The sequence below is a fragment of the Sphaerodactylus townsendi genome, linkage group LG12 (assembly GCF_021028975.2).
Source record: "Sphaerodactylus townsendi isolate TG3544 linkage group LG12, MPM_Stown_v2.3, whole genome shotgun sequence".
NCBI classification, from domain to species: Eukaryota; Metazoa; Chordata; class Lepidosauria; order Squamata; family Sphaerodactylidae; genus Sphaerodactylus; species Sphaerodactylus townsendi.
The window spans coordinates 32,050,807-32,067,837 of record NC_059436.1 but is presented as its reverse complement, the minus strand read 5'-3'; the positions used below and the strand labels follow the sequence as shown (position 1 = coordinate 32,067,837).

General features: G+C 43.7%; 1 protein-coding gene across 6 annotated transcripts in view; it reads left to right on the top strand.

The window, feature by feature from the left end:
• Positions 1 to 17,031, top strand: part of LOC125441611 (spermatid perinuclear RNA binding protein) — a 90,051-nt gene that overhangs the window by 48,509 nt on the left and 24,511 nt on the right. For 4 of the 6 annotated variants that reach the window (XM_048512262.1, XM_048512263.1, XM_048512264.1 and 1 more), the window contains exons 5-10: positions 267 to 411; positions 9,287 to 9,381; positions 9,867 to 9,962; positions 10,920 to 11,031; positions 12,334 to 12,431; positions 13,485 to 13,596. In XM_048512262.1, the coding sequence (XP_048368219.1) occupies positions 267 to 411; positions 9,287 to 9,381; positions 9,867 to 9,962; positions 10,920 to 11,031; positions 12,334 to 12,431; positions 13,485 to 13,596 (658 nt within the window). The remainder of the gene's footprint in view (positions 1 to 266; positions 412 to 9,286; positions 9,382 to 9,866; positions 9,963 to 10,919; positions 11,032 to 12,333; positions 12,432 to 13,484; positions 13,597 to 17,031) is intronic. The other 2 variants (XM_048512265.1, XM_048512267.1) reach the window with 1 other exon arrangement.

Here is a 17,031-nt window from a genome sequence, read left to right as displayed (position 1 = left end):
GAAAAATATGGCAAACATATGATCATGCTAAGCAGTGAGTTGTGCAGATGGGAAGGAAAGAACTGAACTGACCCAAAGCACCTTGAAAGGGCTAAAAGCTAAAGTAGGATAAGAATGCTTTCTGATAACTTGTAAAAGCAGCAGTGCTGGGAAGGGATCCATTATTTACGTGCTCTAATGCTGTTCCCTGCCGGTAAAGTAAAACTTTTGCATTTGTAAGCTGGGTCTACTCGGTAATTCAGCCAAATCCTTCTCAACTGTTTCAGAAACTCACAGAGGAAAAATATCATGTTGAGCACCATGTGGATGAGGCAGCCATCGTCATCCGTAGCACAAAGGAGCTTCCGCTAACACTCAAGGTGACCCTAACCTCTCCTCTAATCCGGGATGAAGCTGAGAAGAAGAATGGAGGTACTGAGATGAGTTCTCCTTCTATGCATTTGGCCTTGATAATGTTTTCCTCCTTGTGGCATGCAGACAAAGGACTTCCATTCTCCTTGAGCTACCAGCAAATCGCCAGTTACTTGCTGAGGTGATAGCCAAAAGTGTCCCCGACCCATTAGGAATGTCTCCTGCACATTTGAAGTGAGTGGCACAAGATCACAGCTGCTAATTCTCTAAGTCCACACTCTGCTAACTGTTCAGAGGATTAGCTGTGGTCTTCTTTGGGAAAATGTCCCATCTCTCTGGGGTAATGAGTTGCTGATCTTCCATTCCTTATCATTAGAGGCCAAGTCAGGATCTGTTCCAACTTCTAGAAATACAGATTAAAAATAAAATAGTGTTTCTATGGCACTACTAGTGCGTGATGGATTTTACAGGATGCAAGAAGAGAGTTCTCTGTTTCCGGTAACATACAGTCTAAAGTTTGATACACGGTGGAGGCAAAGCTTAAAGAGTTAAAAAAAAATAAGCACCCCTGTTAGTTATGTGGGCTTTAGGTATCATTTCACCTGGGAAAGGGGTTGAGGCTTAAGCCAAACACTGGCTTAGCACATTCAGGGAGAAAAGAGAAGTTCCAGGTTAAAGACGGTATTTAAATTCAGAAAGGGACTCTTATGGCATTAATTCTGCTTCTTTAACTTTGACCTACTAGGCTCAGGAGAGATTTCCCCTCCAAATACATATAACATTAATGATTCTTCACCAGCATCAACAAGACTTTCTCCTCTGGAATATGAAACACTGCCACAGCTGGGGACAGAATGCTGAATGTCATAGAGATAGTTCTGTTGGATGACTCAGTAAACAGATTGGGCTCAGGAGCTGAGTGACATCAGTGTAGCAAATAAGGTTTCATATTTTGATCAGGGCAAACTCCTCCGCCATGTATATGCTTATGCCATTCACAAATGGCCCATTTATGGTCACAAAGGCAGAAAAATATGGAAAAGGCAGTTCTGTTCCAATGCACAAAATGTTTGCTAATCTGGTGACCTGAAGGCCATTCATACTTACCACTGATGAGTGTGCAAATGAGTGGCAATTGATAAACCGTTTCTGATGTGCACATGCCCTGGGACTAGAGGAGCCCTATTGGATCAGACAGAAGATCTCCAGCATCCTGTGTCCAATGATGGTGAAGCACATGGTCCCAGAAGCCCAGGAGTCCAAGCCTGTTGTCCTTTTCCCCATCCATTTTATCCTCACAATGATACATTAGGTTGAGAGAGTGCGTCTGGCCCAAGTTTACCCAGTATGCTGCCATGGCAGAGTGGAAATTTGAATCTGGATCTCCCAAATCCTAGTCTTTCTAACCAGCCATCCTGGCTAATCACGGTTGAAGGATCTTTTCTCCATTAACTTGTCTAATTTCCCTTTAAAGTCACTTAAACAGGGCTGTCGCCACATTCCATGGCCGTGAATTCCACAAGTTAATTTAAGTGGTATGTGAAGAAAGAATTCCTTTTGCCTCTCCTAAAATCATCTGCCACTCAACTTCATTAAGAACCCTGCTATGCTGAGAGATGGAGAAAAAGTTCCCTCTCTACTTTGTTTATCCCCTGCATAATTCTATCAAGCTGTTGTGTCTCTCTTTAGTTTCCACCCCCCTCAAAACTAATACCCCTTTCCTCTTAAGAGGAGGTGCTGCAACCCCTTAATAATATTAATTCCCTTTTCTGTACCTTTTCCTCCTCTGTGTTCTCTCTGTCAGGGTGGGAGAACTAGAAATGTGCTGGTTGTCATTATACAGTCCATACGATGTGACAACCGCTATGGTGTAGTGGTTAGAATTTCTGATGAGGATCTGGGAGACCCAAGTTCCAATCTCTACCCTACTGTAGCAGCTTGGCCCAATCATTCTCCCTCAGCCTAACCTACTACTTCACAGGGTTGTGGTAGGAGCAAAATGGGGCGGAGGAGAGTGATGCAAATCTCCTTGGATTCTGATTGGCAAGAAAGGCGGGGTATAAATTATTCAAATAAATGAAATAAGTTGAGCCGCAGTGGGTGAATACCCAGCTTAAGGACAAAAGAGTTGTGCTAACAGGCCATCAGTTTCTCCTATCTCTGCGACAGTGGTTGTTTAAAAGGCAAGTAACAGCCGTGTTCTTGTGTTTATGTCTTTTTCACTGGGGACTCAGGAGAAGATGAACTCATAGTTCAACTTCTTTTATACCTGCATAGAGACACATACTTTGAAAAGAGAAAAAAAACAAACTCCAAGAGTACTCTGGACTTTGTCACACTGAATGAGCGGCAGTGTTAGTTTTTCTGCCTTTTTTTTTTAAGCCTCACTGTTGGTTAATAATAAATACCAAAGTAGGTTTGCTTTTCAGCTGACGCTGTCTAAATAATTTGACTGCGTCATAACAGTTGGTAGTTATGCTGGAAAAGCAATATTCCACTTCTTCTCTCCTCCCCAAATTACAGCCACGGTGAGGGCTCCATCCTATAGGGCTCCCTTTCCTACAAATTATTGATGTGTTTGTCTTTTAACCAGAGAACACCCACAGGCAGGGGCAGAGCTGGGCTTAACAGCTAAAATTTCCTCCTGAAATCGCTGCACATAATGTTCTCGGTGTACTCTGTCTTTTGCGAAACTCTATCTCCCTAATGCCTCCCCGAGTTCATTCTCCTGTTACATGCTTCCACTCTGCTGTTCGGCCACATGAAAAAGGTATCCAACGGAGGATGTTTCTTCAGCATTAAAGGGGAACCAGCAACCCAGCCAAGCACAGTTCCGTAGGGCTCCTGTATCATCATGTTTTTCTCTTTAAAAAAAGCTTTACTCTTTATGATGGTAATTGCTTCCTCTGTTTCCCAAATTATTTGCACAAATGCGCATACATAACATCTGCAGGAAAATTTGGTCTCTGAACAACGTCAGACTTTGACCAACTGGCACCACTCTGTCATGACGGTTCGAGGCAGCTGGATCCCATTTGGACAAGGGATTCTCCCCTTCTGGTTTCTCTCTCCTCATTTCTAGACTTGCCACACATACCTTGCTTCCCCCTCTCCCGCCCATTACACTACCATCACGTCAGAAATGTTGGTCAGTTTTTCTTTGCCTTGATGGAGAGGTGTGAAGGGGAGGAGATGAGGCGTTTCAAGGATTTGGGTGGCGGGAAGGTGGTTGTTTTTTTGCATAGTATTTTGGAGCTTTTGGAAGTTAGTCTCCTCAACAGAGAATAGCATCAGTAACTTCATTAAAATAATTTGAGGTGTAGGCTGGCATAGAGTAGATGTGATTTAACTTGGTCAGAGTTGTGGGCTTAAAACCACTTGCACAAGATCACACCCTTGCAGGATTTCACAAATAGGGTTGCTTGTCACAACCTAAAATTTAATTCTATAACCAGTAAGGGCACTCCTGTAACAGACTTAAAAACGACAACATTGGAAATGCATGAAGGCAATGAGTGTATCTTTCAAAATCGTATCAGGCTACATTTTGTGCTGGATGTAAGAGGAGGGCTTATGTATTGCCAACTTGCACACCACCCACTCCTTTACCTCCCCATAAATCTCACCTATAATTGAGAATATTGGAAACAGAGTAATATTTTAAAGTTAATTGCCAGTTTGCTTTCATTATGCAATGGAGTAGGAGGTTAAGAGCTCGTGTATCTAATCTGGAGGAACCGGGTTTGATTCCCAGTTCTGCCACCTGAGCTGTGGAGGCTTATCTGGGGAATTCAGATTAGCCTGTACACTCCCACACACGCCAGCTGGGTGACCTTGGGCTAGTCACAGCTTCCCAGAGCTCTCTCAGCCCCACCTACCTCACAGGGTGTTTGTTGTGAGGGGGGAAGGGCAAGGAGATTGTAAGCCCCTTTGAGTCTCCTGCAGGAGAGAAAGGGGGGGGGGGGATATAAATCCAAACTCTTCTTCTTCTTTATTATCCTCACTACACGTATATCTTCTTATTCCTAATATGTTTTGAAGAATAACTCTTTCTCAAACCTTGCAATTAAACCGAGGCAGGCGGAATTGTCGCCTTTCAAACAGTTAGTCAGAATGCATTGGGTATAAAAAAACTGAGTGGCTTTTCCATCTGTAAAGCTATCATTTTATTCATTTCCCTCATTTTCTCCCCAAGGGGAATCAAAAGTGACCTGCATAGTTCCCTCCTCCATTTTATATTCACTGAGGGTTGTTGAGCTGACTGGCCCAAGCAAGTGTGGGGATTCAAACCTGTGTGTCCCAGATCCTAGTCCAAGCACTGTACAGTTATCCCTTCCACATAGCTGGGGTCATCAGTGCAGTGCCCCCCTCCCCCCCCCCCGATCTGGAAATCTACATAAAATCTCTTGGCCCTCCCTTCATACCAGAGAATAAGTCTGAATTTTTCTTGTATTTAAACTTTGAAAAAGAAATTGTGTATATTTGTGGCATTAAAAGATAAAATGTGTCGATATTATTCAATACTATACACTATACTTTATGCATTTCTGAATTTTAAAGTTTTTCTGTGATCCCCTGCTGGCCTTTGCGAGTCATTTGCAGCTTCTTCAAAACTCCACCAAAATCCCCATTTAATTTCTTATGCTGACCTGAGATATATCAAAACCAGGGTGGCGAAAGTTAAGAGTGTGGAAGGGATAACTGTACTATATTGAATCTGGATTTTTTTAGAGTGGGGAAAAATCTAGTCCTCTGCCCCAACTGCTCTGATTGCAAGAAGAAAGAAATTAGAAACTGCTCTGATTGCAAGAAGAAATTATGGCAAGAGGAAAGGGGAGTTCAGGGGTTAGAATCAACAGATAAATAGGGGGGGGGGGGGGCGTGTTTCAGACTGGAGTATAGAGAAAGTGGAAGCTGAGCCAGGAAACTGATGTGGAGATTCAAACTGCAGCAGGGCAAAAGCCAAGCAGGAGAAAATGGGGTGTAGCAAAAAAGAGGATATTAATTGGCAGTTTATTCCTGTCACTATCACTGTGGCTGCTAGCTTCTTCACAATTAGCTGTTTGGGGTCTAAGCTTCTCTATTTTGGTGGCTGCCGGCCTACATAGAGGCCTGTGTTTGGAGCAAACCAGTGAAACTGACCAAGGTTTCTTGCAGTATGGTCTGATTAGGCGACTAATTTCTCTTCTAACCAAATTAGCAGGAGGAGGCGTGTCGAGTGGTTTCTGGTGTTCTGAGAATTGCCATGTTTAGGTTCATGCTCTGGTTGTCAGTTTCCTGAGTTTCTTTTTTAAGTGTTTTTTAAAAATCAAGGACATAGTAAATGATGGCGGACAGTCTTGCAAAGCAATATTCCGATGCTAGCATTTGTAGCAGATGGCAAACTGACTCCAATAGGTTATGATGTTGCATTTTTTCTTTTCTGAACTGTACTCTAAACATGTCCATTTTATCAGAAGCAGAGTAATAATGAGGTTTCTTAAAGGTCTTCCATGGACTTTGCGGGACTCTTATTTTTTTCTTACAAAAACTGCTTGCTCCTTTCCCCCACAAAATGCAAGGGCTGTAATCTAACACCAGCAAGCAATAAAAATTGCAAGTTTGTCAGAATCTAGCACCAAAAGCTGACGAAGCCAGGTCTGAAAAAATCTTGACCTGAAAAATCTGTTTTTCCCCTTCCTTTAATAAAATGTCTCTTTATTTTGTAATACCTGGCCTGATGAAGAGTTCTGGTGAGCTGGCACAATGTTTTGGTTGGCCCTAATAAAAGGTATTACATGGATTTTGTTTTGTATGGAAAAGCCATCTGTGCATTCCAGGATTCCATTTTCATGGCTTCGCATGAGCAGTCTCCTCCAAATTCTATGGTTAAAGTCTGTTTACGCCATCAGTTCTCTTGGGATAACAGACCCTGAACTCTGTTCAACCTCCGGTGTTTAACGGGTAGAACTGGAGGCTGGAATGAACCGAGAAACAAAGACTGTAAATGTGGAATTCTTGAGCTGCTCCCTTTCATCTTGGGAGGACCATGTCCACAAAAGCAGGGTAGCAGTTTTAATTGGCCAGGTGGAAGCTGGATTGAGAGTACTTGTTATGTCCTGTAGCCATGACTCCCACCCTTCTTCTGCTCTTAAACAGCTGGCACGCACAGGACCATTGGACCAAAAAAAGAAAGCTAGAAAATAGGGAATGAATACAGAAGATAACTAAAAGTTTGAGATTAGTCCCATGCAATGGTGTTCCACCCTGGATTTGTTTTGATTGTGGTGCACGACCCCATCTTCTCCCTCTCTGCCCCTAGAGTGGAGTAAATTGGTTAATGTTAAATGTGAAGCAGAAAGGAAGGCTTTTTATAAATGTTTTCCCCTTTCCTGACAGGCAGGCACAGCATGAACCGACATGGCTGGTCTAGTGAGGATTGCTAAAACTGACTCCTGATGCCACAAGCCACCCAACTCTCCTTGCTGTCTCTTCCCTCTCTCCATCTTTCTGTTTCCCTATGATACTTAATTCTCACACATTGACTGTCTGCAAAGGCGGGGAATGCCACCGCAAGAGCACCCAGAGGCCGAACTTCTTGATGGCCTTGCTGTTTTCAAAAAGCTTTTACTGTGGCCTCTTCTGTTAACACTGAACAAGCACCGTCAAAGTCGATGCCGCACTTTCACGTTGGTTATCTTCCTCCGGGTGACGCATTAAGGCACAGAGGGAGGATCTGTTTTGCTCAAGCAAAATTCTCTCACTTGTTGGCATGCCAGCAGCCTTTAATGGTTACCCGGTTGCATGATTTTCTTGTGAGACAGGGGCCACGTAACCTTCGCATGGTTGGCAGGACAGCCTTGCAGCCGGTCAATCACTTGTCGTTTCCTAACTGTGGAAAGAGATTCTACTCACTCATTGACAGTTTCTGTTTTGTACAAAAGCATGCTCTTGAAGCAGATGTTTCTGTTGTTGTCTCCCCCCCCCCCCCCCCATCAAATGTTTTGTTTCACACAACGGATCTTGGTTTAACCGCTGAAGAATGCAAATGGCACAGCCCTTCCTCCGGCAGTGACTAAAAAAATGCTGACAAAAGTGGGGAGGGGAAAAAATCCTAACAGCAACTAAAATTGCCAAAGTACCCTTTTTTCCCACTTATAAACCACACAGCGGCTAATCCCATTTACGACTTTGCAGCTTTTATTGGGAGTAGCACGGATTAATCTTGTTGCAATTTTGGTGATGAGGGTAATGCAAACACAATACAAATATCTGCTGCAAAGTTCACGGGGGTCTGACAATAACTGTGTGGCACTTTGCTGCTTGTTTCCAGCACCAAAGCCAGGGGGTATAAGCCAACGCAGGCTTCTCATTGAGGTTTACATTCTGCTGATTTAAAATCCTTCCACGTGTTTATGGTTGTAGCGTTCCTCAAACTACAAGCTGGGACCCCTTGTTGAATTTAGAGGAAAAGGCATCTCTCTCATCTCCCGGCTAGCCTAGTAGATAAGATTATAAATGTGGCCCGCTTTGTGTTCCCGTACCTCCAGATCTCCCTGCATCAATATTATTAGTATAGTGTTACCGCTGTTTTAAAGATTTTAATAACTTATTTATTGTATTTTAAGTCGTTGTACACCGCCCAGAGCCCCTAGGGGATGGGGCGGTATAAAAATGTAAAAATAAATAAATAAAGGTAGATAAAGGTACTGCCTTGCAAATTGTTGTTTTGAGAGCATGGCAGAAAATAGAACTCCAAGAACATCTGGTGTTCTAACAAGCTGCCCACGTATTGCTGATAAGACAGGTGCAAACTTTTCAGTTTGTTTTGGAAGGGGCTTCTGTTGAATTTCAAAAGGCTGTGTTTACTTTCCAGATCTTGGCTGCCCCCACCCACTAACGGATGGCGGCATTTTACATTGAATGTGTGTGAGGCTGTTTCGTACCGTGTCAAATGGTTGATCTGTCAGTTGCATGTACCCAGATTGACAGTAACTCTCCAAGGTCTCAGCCCCAAGGGTCTTTCCTAGAGATACTTCTAACTGGGAATTGACCCTGGGACATTCCACAAGCACAAAGCTATGTACTCAGCATCTCAACGATGAGATGGCTCTTTCCCCATGGGTTTCTCTAATACCTCGTCAGCAGCAATTGTCAGTATTAAAATAGTGTGGTATATTTTAACATTTCCCTTTTTAAAATAAATTCCAGTTGCCCCAGTGGGAAAAAAAATGTGTCTAATCATTTCGAAAAGTAACTTCCTAAAAGCAGGATGTACATATTCAGAGATGTCTGTTGTTGACTGGCAAAATCTTGCGTCTGGATTGAAGCTTGGGCTAAAAGGAAAAAAAATATCCATTTTTTGAGCACTATCTTCAGATTTCTGAGCACCCAGGACCCCCTGATCCCTGGGATATTTACGGCAACATCTGATCACTCTTTGAATGAATTGCAAGTTGGAGCCTGTCAGGATATGAACAGAATCTGAATGATCTATCACTGAAAACAAAAATTAGCATTGCATCAAGGAAGGCGGCCCTCTCCCCGACAGCCCCAGGCAACAGAACGTCAACATTTTGAAACATACTAATCTGCCCCTCAGCTTTGAAAACCTTTTAAAACTGGAAGGAATCAAGCAAAGTGCTGCACTTTATATTGCCTGCCTCAAATACTTTACATTTTTTAATAAGATCCCAGATTGACTGACTGACTGGCCATTGAACAAATGCCTTAATTTTGCCTCTGTTGCATCTATGCATATTTACTACCAGTGGGGAAAAAAAGCTGAATTGAAAACTACATTTTGTACTTCTGGGGGGGAAAAGAAGCAAGAAATTCTGGGAGCCTTATTAACTGCCCGTCATGCTGCCACTGTTCTGTGTACTTGTGACAGAAACCCCTTGGTCAAACTGTGTCTGTCTCTTCTTCTTGTTTTCTTATATTCCCATTTCCCCAGTAGACAGTGTTGCGATGAAAGATCCTCCGGACTTACTGGACAGGCAGAAATGCCTTGATGCTTTGGCATCTCTGCGGCACGCCAAATGGTTCCAGGTTGGCTTTTCGTTCTTACCTTATCGTAGCCTTGCAAGGTTATCTGAGACCCCTCCTGAAATGCCTCCTCCTTAATTTTTAGCTTTTTTCAGTATCCCTCTCTACTCAACAACTTAGTATGTACAGACTTGTCAGCTCAGGTTTCTGCAGTGTCAATGGCAGATGATAAGTCAGCTGATTTAGTGTGGTTGTGAAGCTACATCATATTGCTGATGCTTTTGCCTTTTAAAATCCTGTGTTCTTTAAAAACAAAGAGATTCCCCTCTCTTCTTTTCTTTGTCTTTTTTGGAGTGGGGTTAACTTCGCTGTTGGTTTTGATTTTTGCATGTATGTTTGTTTCAATGCTGTTATAGTCTCTTTTTTCTCAAAAAAGTCTATTCCTACAAACTTCATATATTTTTTTTAAAAAACCACCTAAATTTATTCTTTGAGTTGTGTAGGTTGAGTGTTTTGCAGGTGGATTGGAACAGTTCTGTTTGTTTTAGGCCAGGGCAAACGGACTAAAGTCCTGTGTAATTGTGCTGCGTATTCTGCGAGATTTGTGCAACAGAGTCCCCACCTGGGCGCCACTTAAAGGATGGGTGAGTACTGGGGTACAGCAGAGCCAATAGCATTTGGTAAATATTTGAGATGCTTGTGGAGAAAGATAAAAGCAGGATGCTGTGCAGATTTCTTTGCAATTAAGGAACTTGGTAGTTCCTTAGCCCTTAATGGGAGTAGACTATATTATACAATCCACTTGGGGGTTCTCACGCGAGTTGAAGTGAATGGAGCTTGATGCAGCTCCCATTTGTCTTGGATGGAAAATGTCCGTAGATGATGCTCTTATTGCCCTGTGCTAGCCTGAAGCACATGTGGAGAAATTCAGCAGTCATTACAATGCATGCTTTGAATGGTTTGTGTCCCTCTGTGTGTGCTTTTGCACATGTGATTTGTTTGCCGGACTAAATTAAATTTATTAAAGTATAATCTACACGAATGTGCAAATGTGAATCACTCCCTGGACTGAAAACCCCCACCTGCAATACTATACTATCAACCACACCTTTGCATAGCAAGTTCCACCCAAACACTTAGTGATTGGTTCCCCACCCGGGGACATGACAATTTTATACCCCACTAAAACATACTCATTCTCACTGGACACAGTGTGTAACAGACTTCCCTCTGCGATACACCTCTGAAGATGCCAGCCACAGATGCAGGCGAAACGTTAGGAACAAGATGCACCAGACCACGACCACACAGCCCGGAAAACTCACCACAACCAGTTGAATCTGGCTGTGAAAGCCTTCGACAATACAGTCATTCCCATTTTAAGCCCTGCAGCTTTCAACCTAATAGTACAGTTGCCACAGTAGTTTACACTGTCAGCATTCTCTCAAGACACAGGCCACGTAAAATGTAGCCTCCAAGGCCCCACTACTGGCTGTCTCCATGGCTTGTGATAGAACTGATTTTAATAAAAATGATACGGAATAATGTTGTCATTCCCCAATAGTGGCATCAGCACTGACCACAATCCCAATATCTTGTAGCCACTGGAGCTTATATGCGAGAAAGCGATCGGCACATGCAATAGACCTTTGGGTGCCGGTGAAGCTCTGAGGCGAGTGATGGAGTGTTTGGCGTCGGGAATCCTGTTACCTGGTAAGAGCTGCTCTAGCAATTCTGTGCCACCCTATTTATTTCCAGTCTTGTGAGGACTTCCTTTGCACACTCTTTCTTCAAGCACATAGACTGATTGAGAGGCTTCTGTGTTTAAACATCCATGAATATAGGCAACACTGGCAGTTACATCATTTCTGTTAGATAAGTTGCATTTACATTTATTATGTTCATCTACCCAGCCCTCTGATGCAGGTTGCTAGTTGCTCCAGTTTCTCAGGTAGGGAACTGAGCAGACAGAGGTTGACTTACCTGAAGTCTCCAAAGGTGTTTGATTTGGGAGGCATGTCATCTTCAGGGGAACATACTGACTTCTGTCAAGGCCAGTGGTAGGCATTCTATTTTGGTCCAATCTGAAAAAGCCCATGTACCGTCTATGAGGAAGCTGGTGTGCTGCTATACGAAAACTAAGGGGGGAGGGAGAGTGAGAGTTATACATGGCAGTGAATGAATATTGAATGAATGAACTCGCTGAAAGAATATTGAGTCACAAACTGAGCCCCAGTGGTGTTTTTGGTGCCTGAGGACTTCATCAGTCTCTGATCCAGACCTTTCTTCCTCCTGCAGTGAAAGATAAAGAGTAGGACACAGGCATATTTGTTTACTTTTCCAAGCAATGGGGGTGAGAGGTTTTGGATGCCTTCACTCTTAAGTGGTAACCCAAGAAAACAATGTTGGAACAGATCGTTTAGCCAGTGTGGTGTAGTAGTTAAGAGCAGGTGGATTCTAATCTGGAGAACTGGGTTTGATTCCCCACTCCTCCACCTGAGTGACTGAGGCTTATCTGGTGAACCAGATGTGTTTCCGCACTCCTACATTCCTGCTGGATGACATTGGGCTAGTCACAGTTCTTCGGAACTCTCTCAGCCCCACTGACCTCACAAGGTGTCTGTTGTGGGGAGAGAAAGGGAAAAGAGTTTGTAGGCCACCTTGGTCTCCTTACAGGAGAGAAAGGTGGGTATAAATCCAAACTCCTCCTTTTTTTTCTTCTTCTTCTTCAGCTTCCCTCCTTCCAGTCTTTATCACTGCTTTCTGTCTCTTCACTTTAGCACATACAATGTGTAAAAATAATTCATCAATAAAACCAGCAGTTTGGCAACAAAGAATCAGCTTAAACGTTTGGTGGAAACAGAAGTTTAAAACCAGCTTCCTCATCATCAAAAGGAGATGGGCCTCCCCATGGTTTTTGTGCCTCGACCTTACTTCCTCACAACAGCCCTGTGAGGAGGAAATGAGTTACCCCCTCTCCCTTAACATGAATTATTCTGTGTTCTTGCCCTGTAGGTGGGCCTGGTGTTCATGACCCCTGTGAGCGGGAGCCGACAGATGCCTTGTCCAACCTGACTGTTCAACAACGAGAAGCCATTACCCATAGTGCCCAGGTAAAATATTCCTGCAGCTTTACATAGAGCGATTCCAGGCATCCCTTTGGCCATCTATTACGGCAGCAAGAAATAAGCCAATGAGTTTTGTCCTTTGTGAATGTCTTTCATGATGTAAATCTTAGAAATTTCCCTTTTTATGAAATGAGACTGCCTTTATCTTTCATGTGTTTCCCCATTCTTCTTCCATACATGGTTTCCTTCTCTGTTATCCTCACAATGATCCTGTGATGTAGGTTAAGCTGAGAGTGACCATGTGTCACCTTGTGAGCCTTCTGCCTAAGTAGTGATTTGAATCTACGTCTCCCAACTATTAATCCAGCATTGCGATCACTACCCTGTCCTGGGTTTCCTCTGTCTGTTACTGATATAGATGGTCTGCATCTCTCCTGATGGTCTGAGATCCAGCATGGGGTAGTGGTTAAGAGTTGGTGGACTCTAATCTGGAGAACCAGGTTTGATTTCCCACTCCTCTACCTGAGTGACAGAGGCTTATCTGGTGAACCAGATGTGTTTCCACACTCCTACATTCCTGCTGGGTGACCTTGGGGTAGTCACAGTTCTTTGGAACTCTCTCAGCCCCACCTACCTCACAAGGTGTCTGTTGTGGGAAAAAGAAGGGAAAGGAGTTTATAAGCCCCATTTAGTTTCCTTATAGAATAGAAAGGCGGGGTATCCATCCAAACTGTTCTTCTTCCTTTGGGAGAGGAGGCAGGTAGGGAAGAATTGGTGCAGTATCTCCAGCTCCCCTGTCCACCCCTCCTTGCAATGGACTTCCTTCTTGCCCCCAGAGACTTGGTTACCTCACAGTGCTTTAAGTTGATTAAGGAAAGTCGAGTTGCTCACAGAAACGAAGTCCTTTCCTTGCAGCTCATTATATACCAGCATCATCATGCCTGCAGCTTGGCTGTTCCTTGTTGACAGCTCGTTTGGGAACCGGATCCTGCTCTTGGCTTGTGGCTGCTATTTCCTCGGTGTTCTGGAGCAGTCTTTGTCGTGTAGAAGGGTATCAGCACAGCATTGCTTGAGAATAACCAATCTTGTTTTTTGCAGCATGCATTGAGACTGTCGGCTTTTGGTCAGATCTATAAGGTGCTGGAGATGGATCCTCTCCCATCTAATAAATCGTTCCAGAAATATTCCTGGTCAGGAACCGACAAAGAAGGTGGGTTTCTTGAGGCAAAGCAGACTGGTGCAGGAGCGTCAATCAATGCTGTTTAGAACAAGACTGACCATTGCACTGCTTCTTTTTGTTAAATATGTGTTTAGAGTTAGCTGCCCAAAGAACTTGGGCAGTGCACCTTCTTATTGGCCTTGCAGCAAAAATACATCCCTCTGTGTTTTGGCAGGACAGAGCTTGCCGTTGTTTTATGCTGTCCTATTGATATTTGAAACAGGATTTGAAGGGGTTTTTTTTCTAAATTACTTTAGATAGAAGCTGCCTTGAGCATGGGAGAAATCAGGATATAAATTGAAATGAAAAACCACAAGAAATCCTATTGTTCCCCCCACCCCACCCCCAGACCGCTCAAGTTTAATTTATGAACACTGCATAGTTTTGTGGTTTCACTAGTCAAGCTCCCTGCAAACGTCTGATCTATATATTTCTTCTTGTTTCCCACTGCATGCAGGGAACAGGTATTGCTCGGGCCAGTTACTGAGGGTTAAGAATATTAAATCCAGTTTCCATGAAATGATTGATAGTTTTTTAGGGACTGCATCGACAATTCCAGCTACTATCACGTTGTAACTCTCCTGAAGGCTGTTCCTGATGCAGACTGCCTTTAGGGCATGTGGGTGATTGGTGCAAGGGGAGGCTCTTCTGTGACCGAAATTGAGGTGCCACAGAGAACCCTCCGTCTTTTGACCTCTTACTGGGAAACAAAATCTTGGGATCCTGCCTCATTTGTGCACGGAGCTTTCTAGCAATTAAGACAGCGCCTCTTCAGTGCCCACTATTGTCAAAGAACGAATGACTTCTTGACTATAAAGGCAAAGACTGTTTTAAACTAGGAGCATTGATCCTGTGATATCCTCGGTTACTGGGGAGTTGGTTCCTACAAAGGCAAATGATGAACATTGATAGAGAATCCAGTTCCCTTCCACACCTTCCCAGTACCTGATAGATGTTGATATTGGGATACTTGGATCTTGCTGCATCTGAATAGAGTCCACAGGTCTCAAACTCGTAGCCCTCCAGATGTTGTGGACTACAGTTCCCATCATCCCCTGCCAGCATGATGCTGGCAGGGGATGATGGGAGGTGTAGTCCATAACATCTGGAGGGCCGCGAGTTTGACACCTCTGGAATAGACTGACTGTCAGGATTCTTAAACTGGATTTGGCTTTATCAGTACCCCAGTAAAAATGGGAAAGTGGGGCAAGACGGTCCATCTCTCTTGCTCTCTGACTAACCATGCCAACTCTTGTTGTGTAGAGTAAGGCTTCGTTAAGCTGGCAGCTAGGGAAAATTAACTCTTTGTCTTCTGTTATTGTTGGTGGGTCCCTCACCAGCTAGTCGTTTAACCATTAAGGAATGTGAGCATACAAAAGAGAGGGATGATTTATTCTGGTGCCTATCTAGCTTGCCCCAAGCTAAGAGAACAGCATTATTTGTTGAAATCAGTTGAGTTACTGATCTGAAACTTCACTATTGGCTTTTCCGTAGATTTTGCTGTGGAACGTATGGGAACAATTAGTGATGGCCGCTGCTCGTCCTGGATATCGTCTAGGGGTTCTGTTTCTTAGTTCTCTTCAAGAAACGTATTGAAGAGTTCCATTTGATGATCATATAGTTAGCCTACCTGGAATGAAATAAGTTGATTTCTTGTTAAAGCATCACTTCCCTAAAGAAATCTAGGAAGTGGAGTTCTGAATCTCTCATCTTCTCAGAGCTGTGCTTATTAGTTTTGTTAAGCAAGTACGTTTGGGTGGGGCTGTGGCCCAGCAGTAAACACTGGCTTGGCATGCCGAGCATTTCAGGTTGAATCATCTGCATCCCAAATTTAAAGGGTCAAATAGTTGGTGGTGTGAAAGACCTCCACATGAGTCCCTGGAGAGCTCTAACCAGTTAATGACTGACTTTGATAGACCAGGGGCTTGACTCATAAGTTGTAAGGCAACTTCGTGTGTTTACCCCAGTGTGAACCAACATGCTTGTATGTACTACCCTGGCTTTGCGTGTGCAGCTGTCCTGCAAATGCGTCAAGAACAGCAGAGGTCCAAATGAGGGGAGAATGACAACGAGGGGCAAACTAAATTAAGCACACAGCATCAAAATGTGGCACCGAAGAACATCCTGAAGTGTAGCCCTGAATTAAAACGATCCTGCTGCTTTTCAGTTCTAGCTAAGAAAGGCCGTCCCAGCTTAGGAGGTTTTGCAGGATCTCCAAATGATAAGCTTAGGTTTGGGGCTTTTCCAGACATAGAAAGAGAGTTCCACAGTCATGGGCCACCTGTTTTATGTAGACTTGGGAGCAATTGTGGTGCAGCCAGAGGGTATTTTTCTGAAGACTGCTTTGGAGAATGGAGGAAGAGAAAGTAGTCTGCAAAGGCCAGTACTGGGAAGCATATTAGAGCAAAGAGGAGGCGGCAACCTCACAGCTTTGTAGGGGCACGTGCAGTTTTTCTTAGCACCTCCCCTAGTTCCCAGGTTGTCTTTAAGCTGGCTGCTGGCTGAAATGACTCCTGCTGTGGTATTCAGTTGGCACTGATGAGGCTTCGCTTTGTCGAATGCTGCATCCTTTCACCGGAGGCAGGCAAAGCGTTCTCCATTTAGCCATCAATCTGGGATTTACTGAAAAGCAAAGTCAATATTGTCCCTCGTATTTTTTTTTTCATGTTGGGTTTCATTTCCTGACTTTATTGGTCTCTTTTAGGACATTAAGGCTGCTTTAAAAATAGAATTAGCTGAGTTCTGAGTAAAGTCCTTTCTATAGTCCAGAGCTGTCTGGATAGAAGGGTATTCTTGTCCAGGATGGAAACGAAGACTAGAGTTGGGGGTAGTGAGACCTCCACCCAGAACTTATCTTAACTTCATCCATCTTGTCTCTCACCTTGCCAACAATTATTTTAGGGAAGGTTGTTATGCAGTTATCTTTTTGGCTGTTGCCAGAAATTAGACGTCTCCAAAGCAGCTTTGTGGAAGGAGCTTCTGTAGCTAAAGTGCAAATTTTGACTGCTTCACTGCACTGTTTGCTCTCTCTAGTGTGACTGAATGCGTATCACTTGAGTCATTTAGGAGATGTATGTTAAATGTTTGGCAAGCTGATTGCCTGTGCTATCCTGGCAAGTGGAGAGAAGAATTCCATACAGATGATGAAAGCCAGCATGGTATAGTAGTTAAGAGCAGTGGACTCTAATCTGGGGAACTGGGTTTGATTCTCCACTGTTCCACATAAGAAATGGACTTTTATCCGGTGAACTGGATTCATTTCCCTGCTCTTCCACAAGAAGCCTGCTGGGTGACCTTGGGCTAGTCACAGTTCTCCCAGAACTCTCTCAACCCCACCTACCTCACAAGGTATCTGTTGTGGGGAGAGGAAGGGAAGGAGTTCATAAGCCACTTTGAGACTCCTTATAGTTGAAAAAAGCAGGGTAT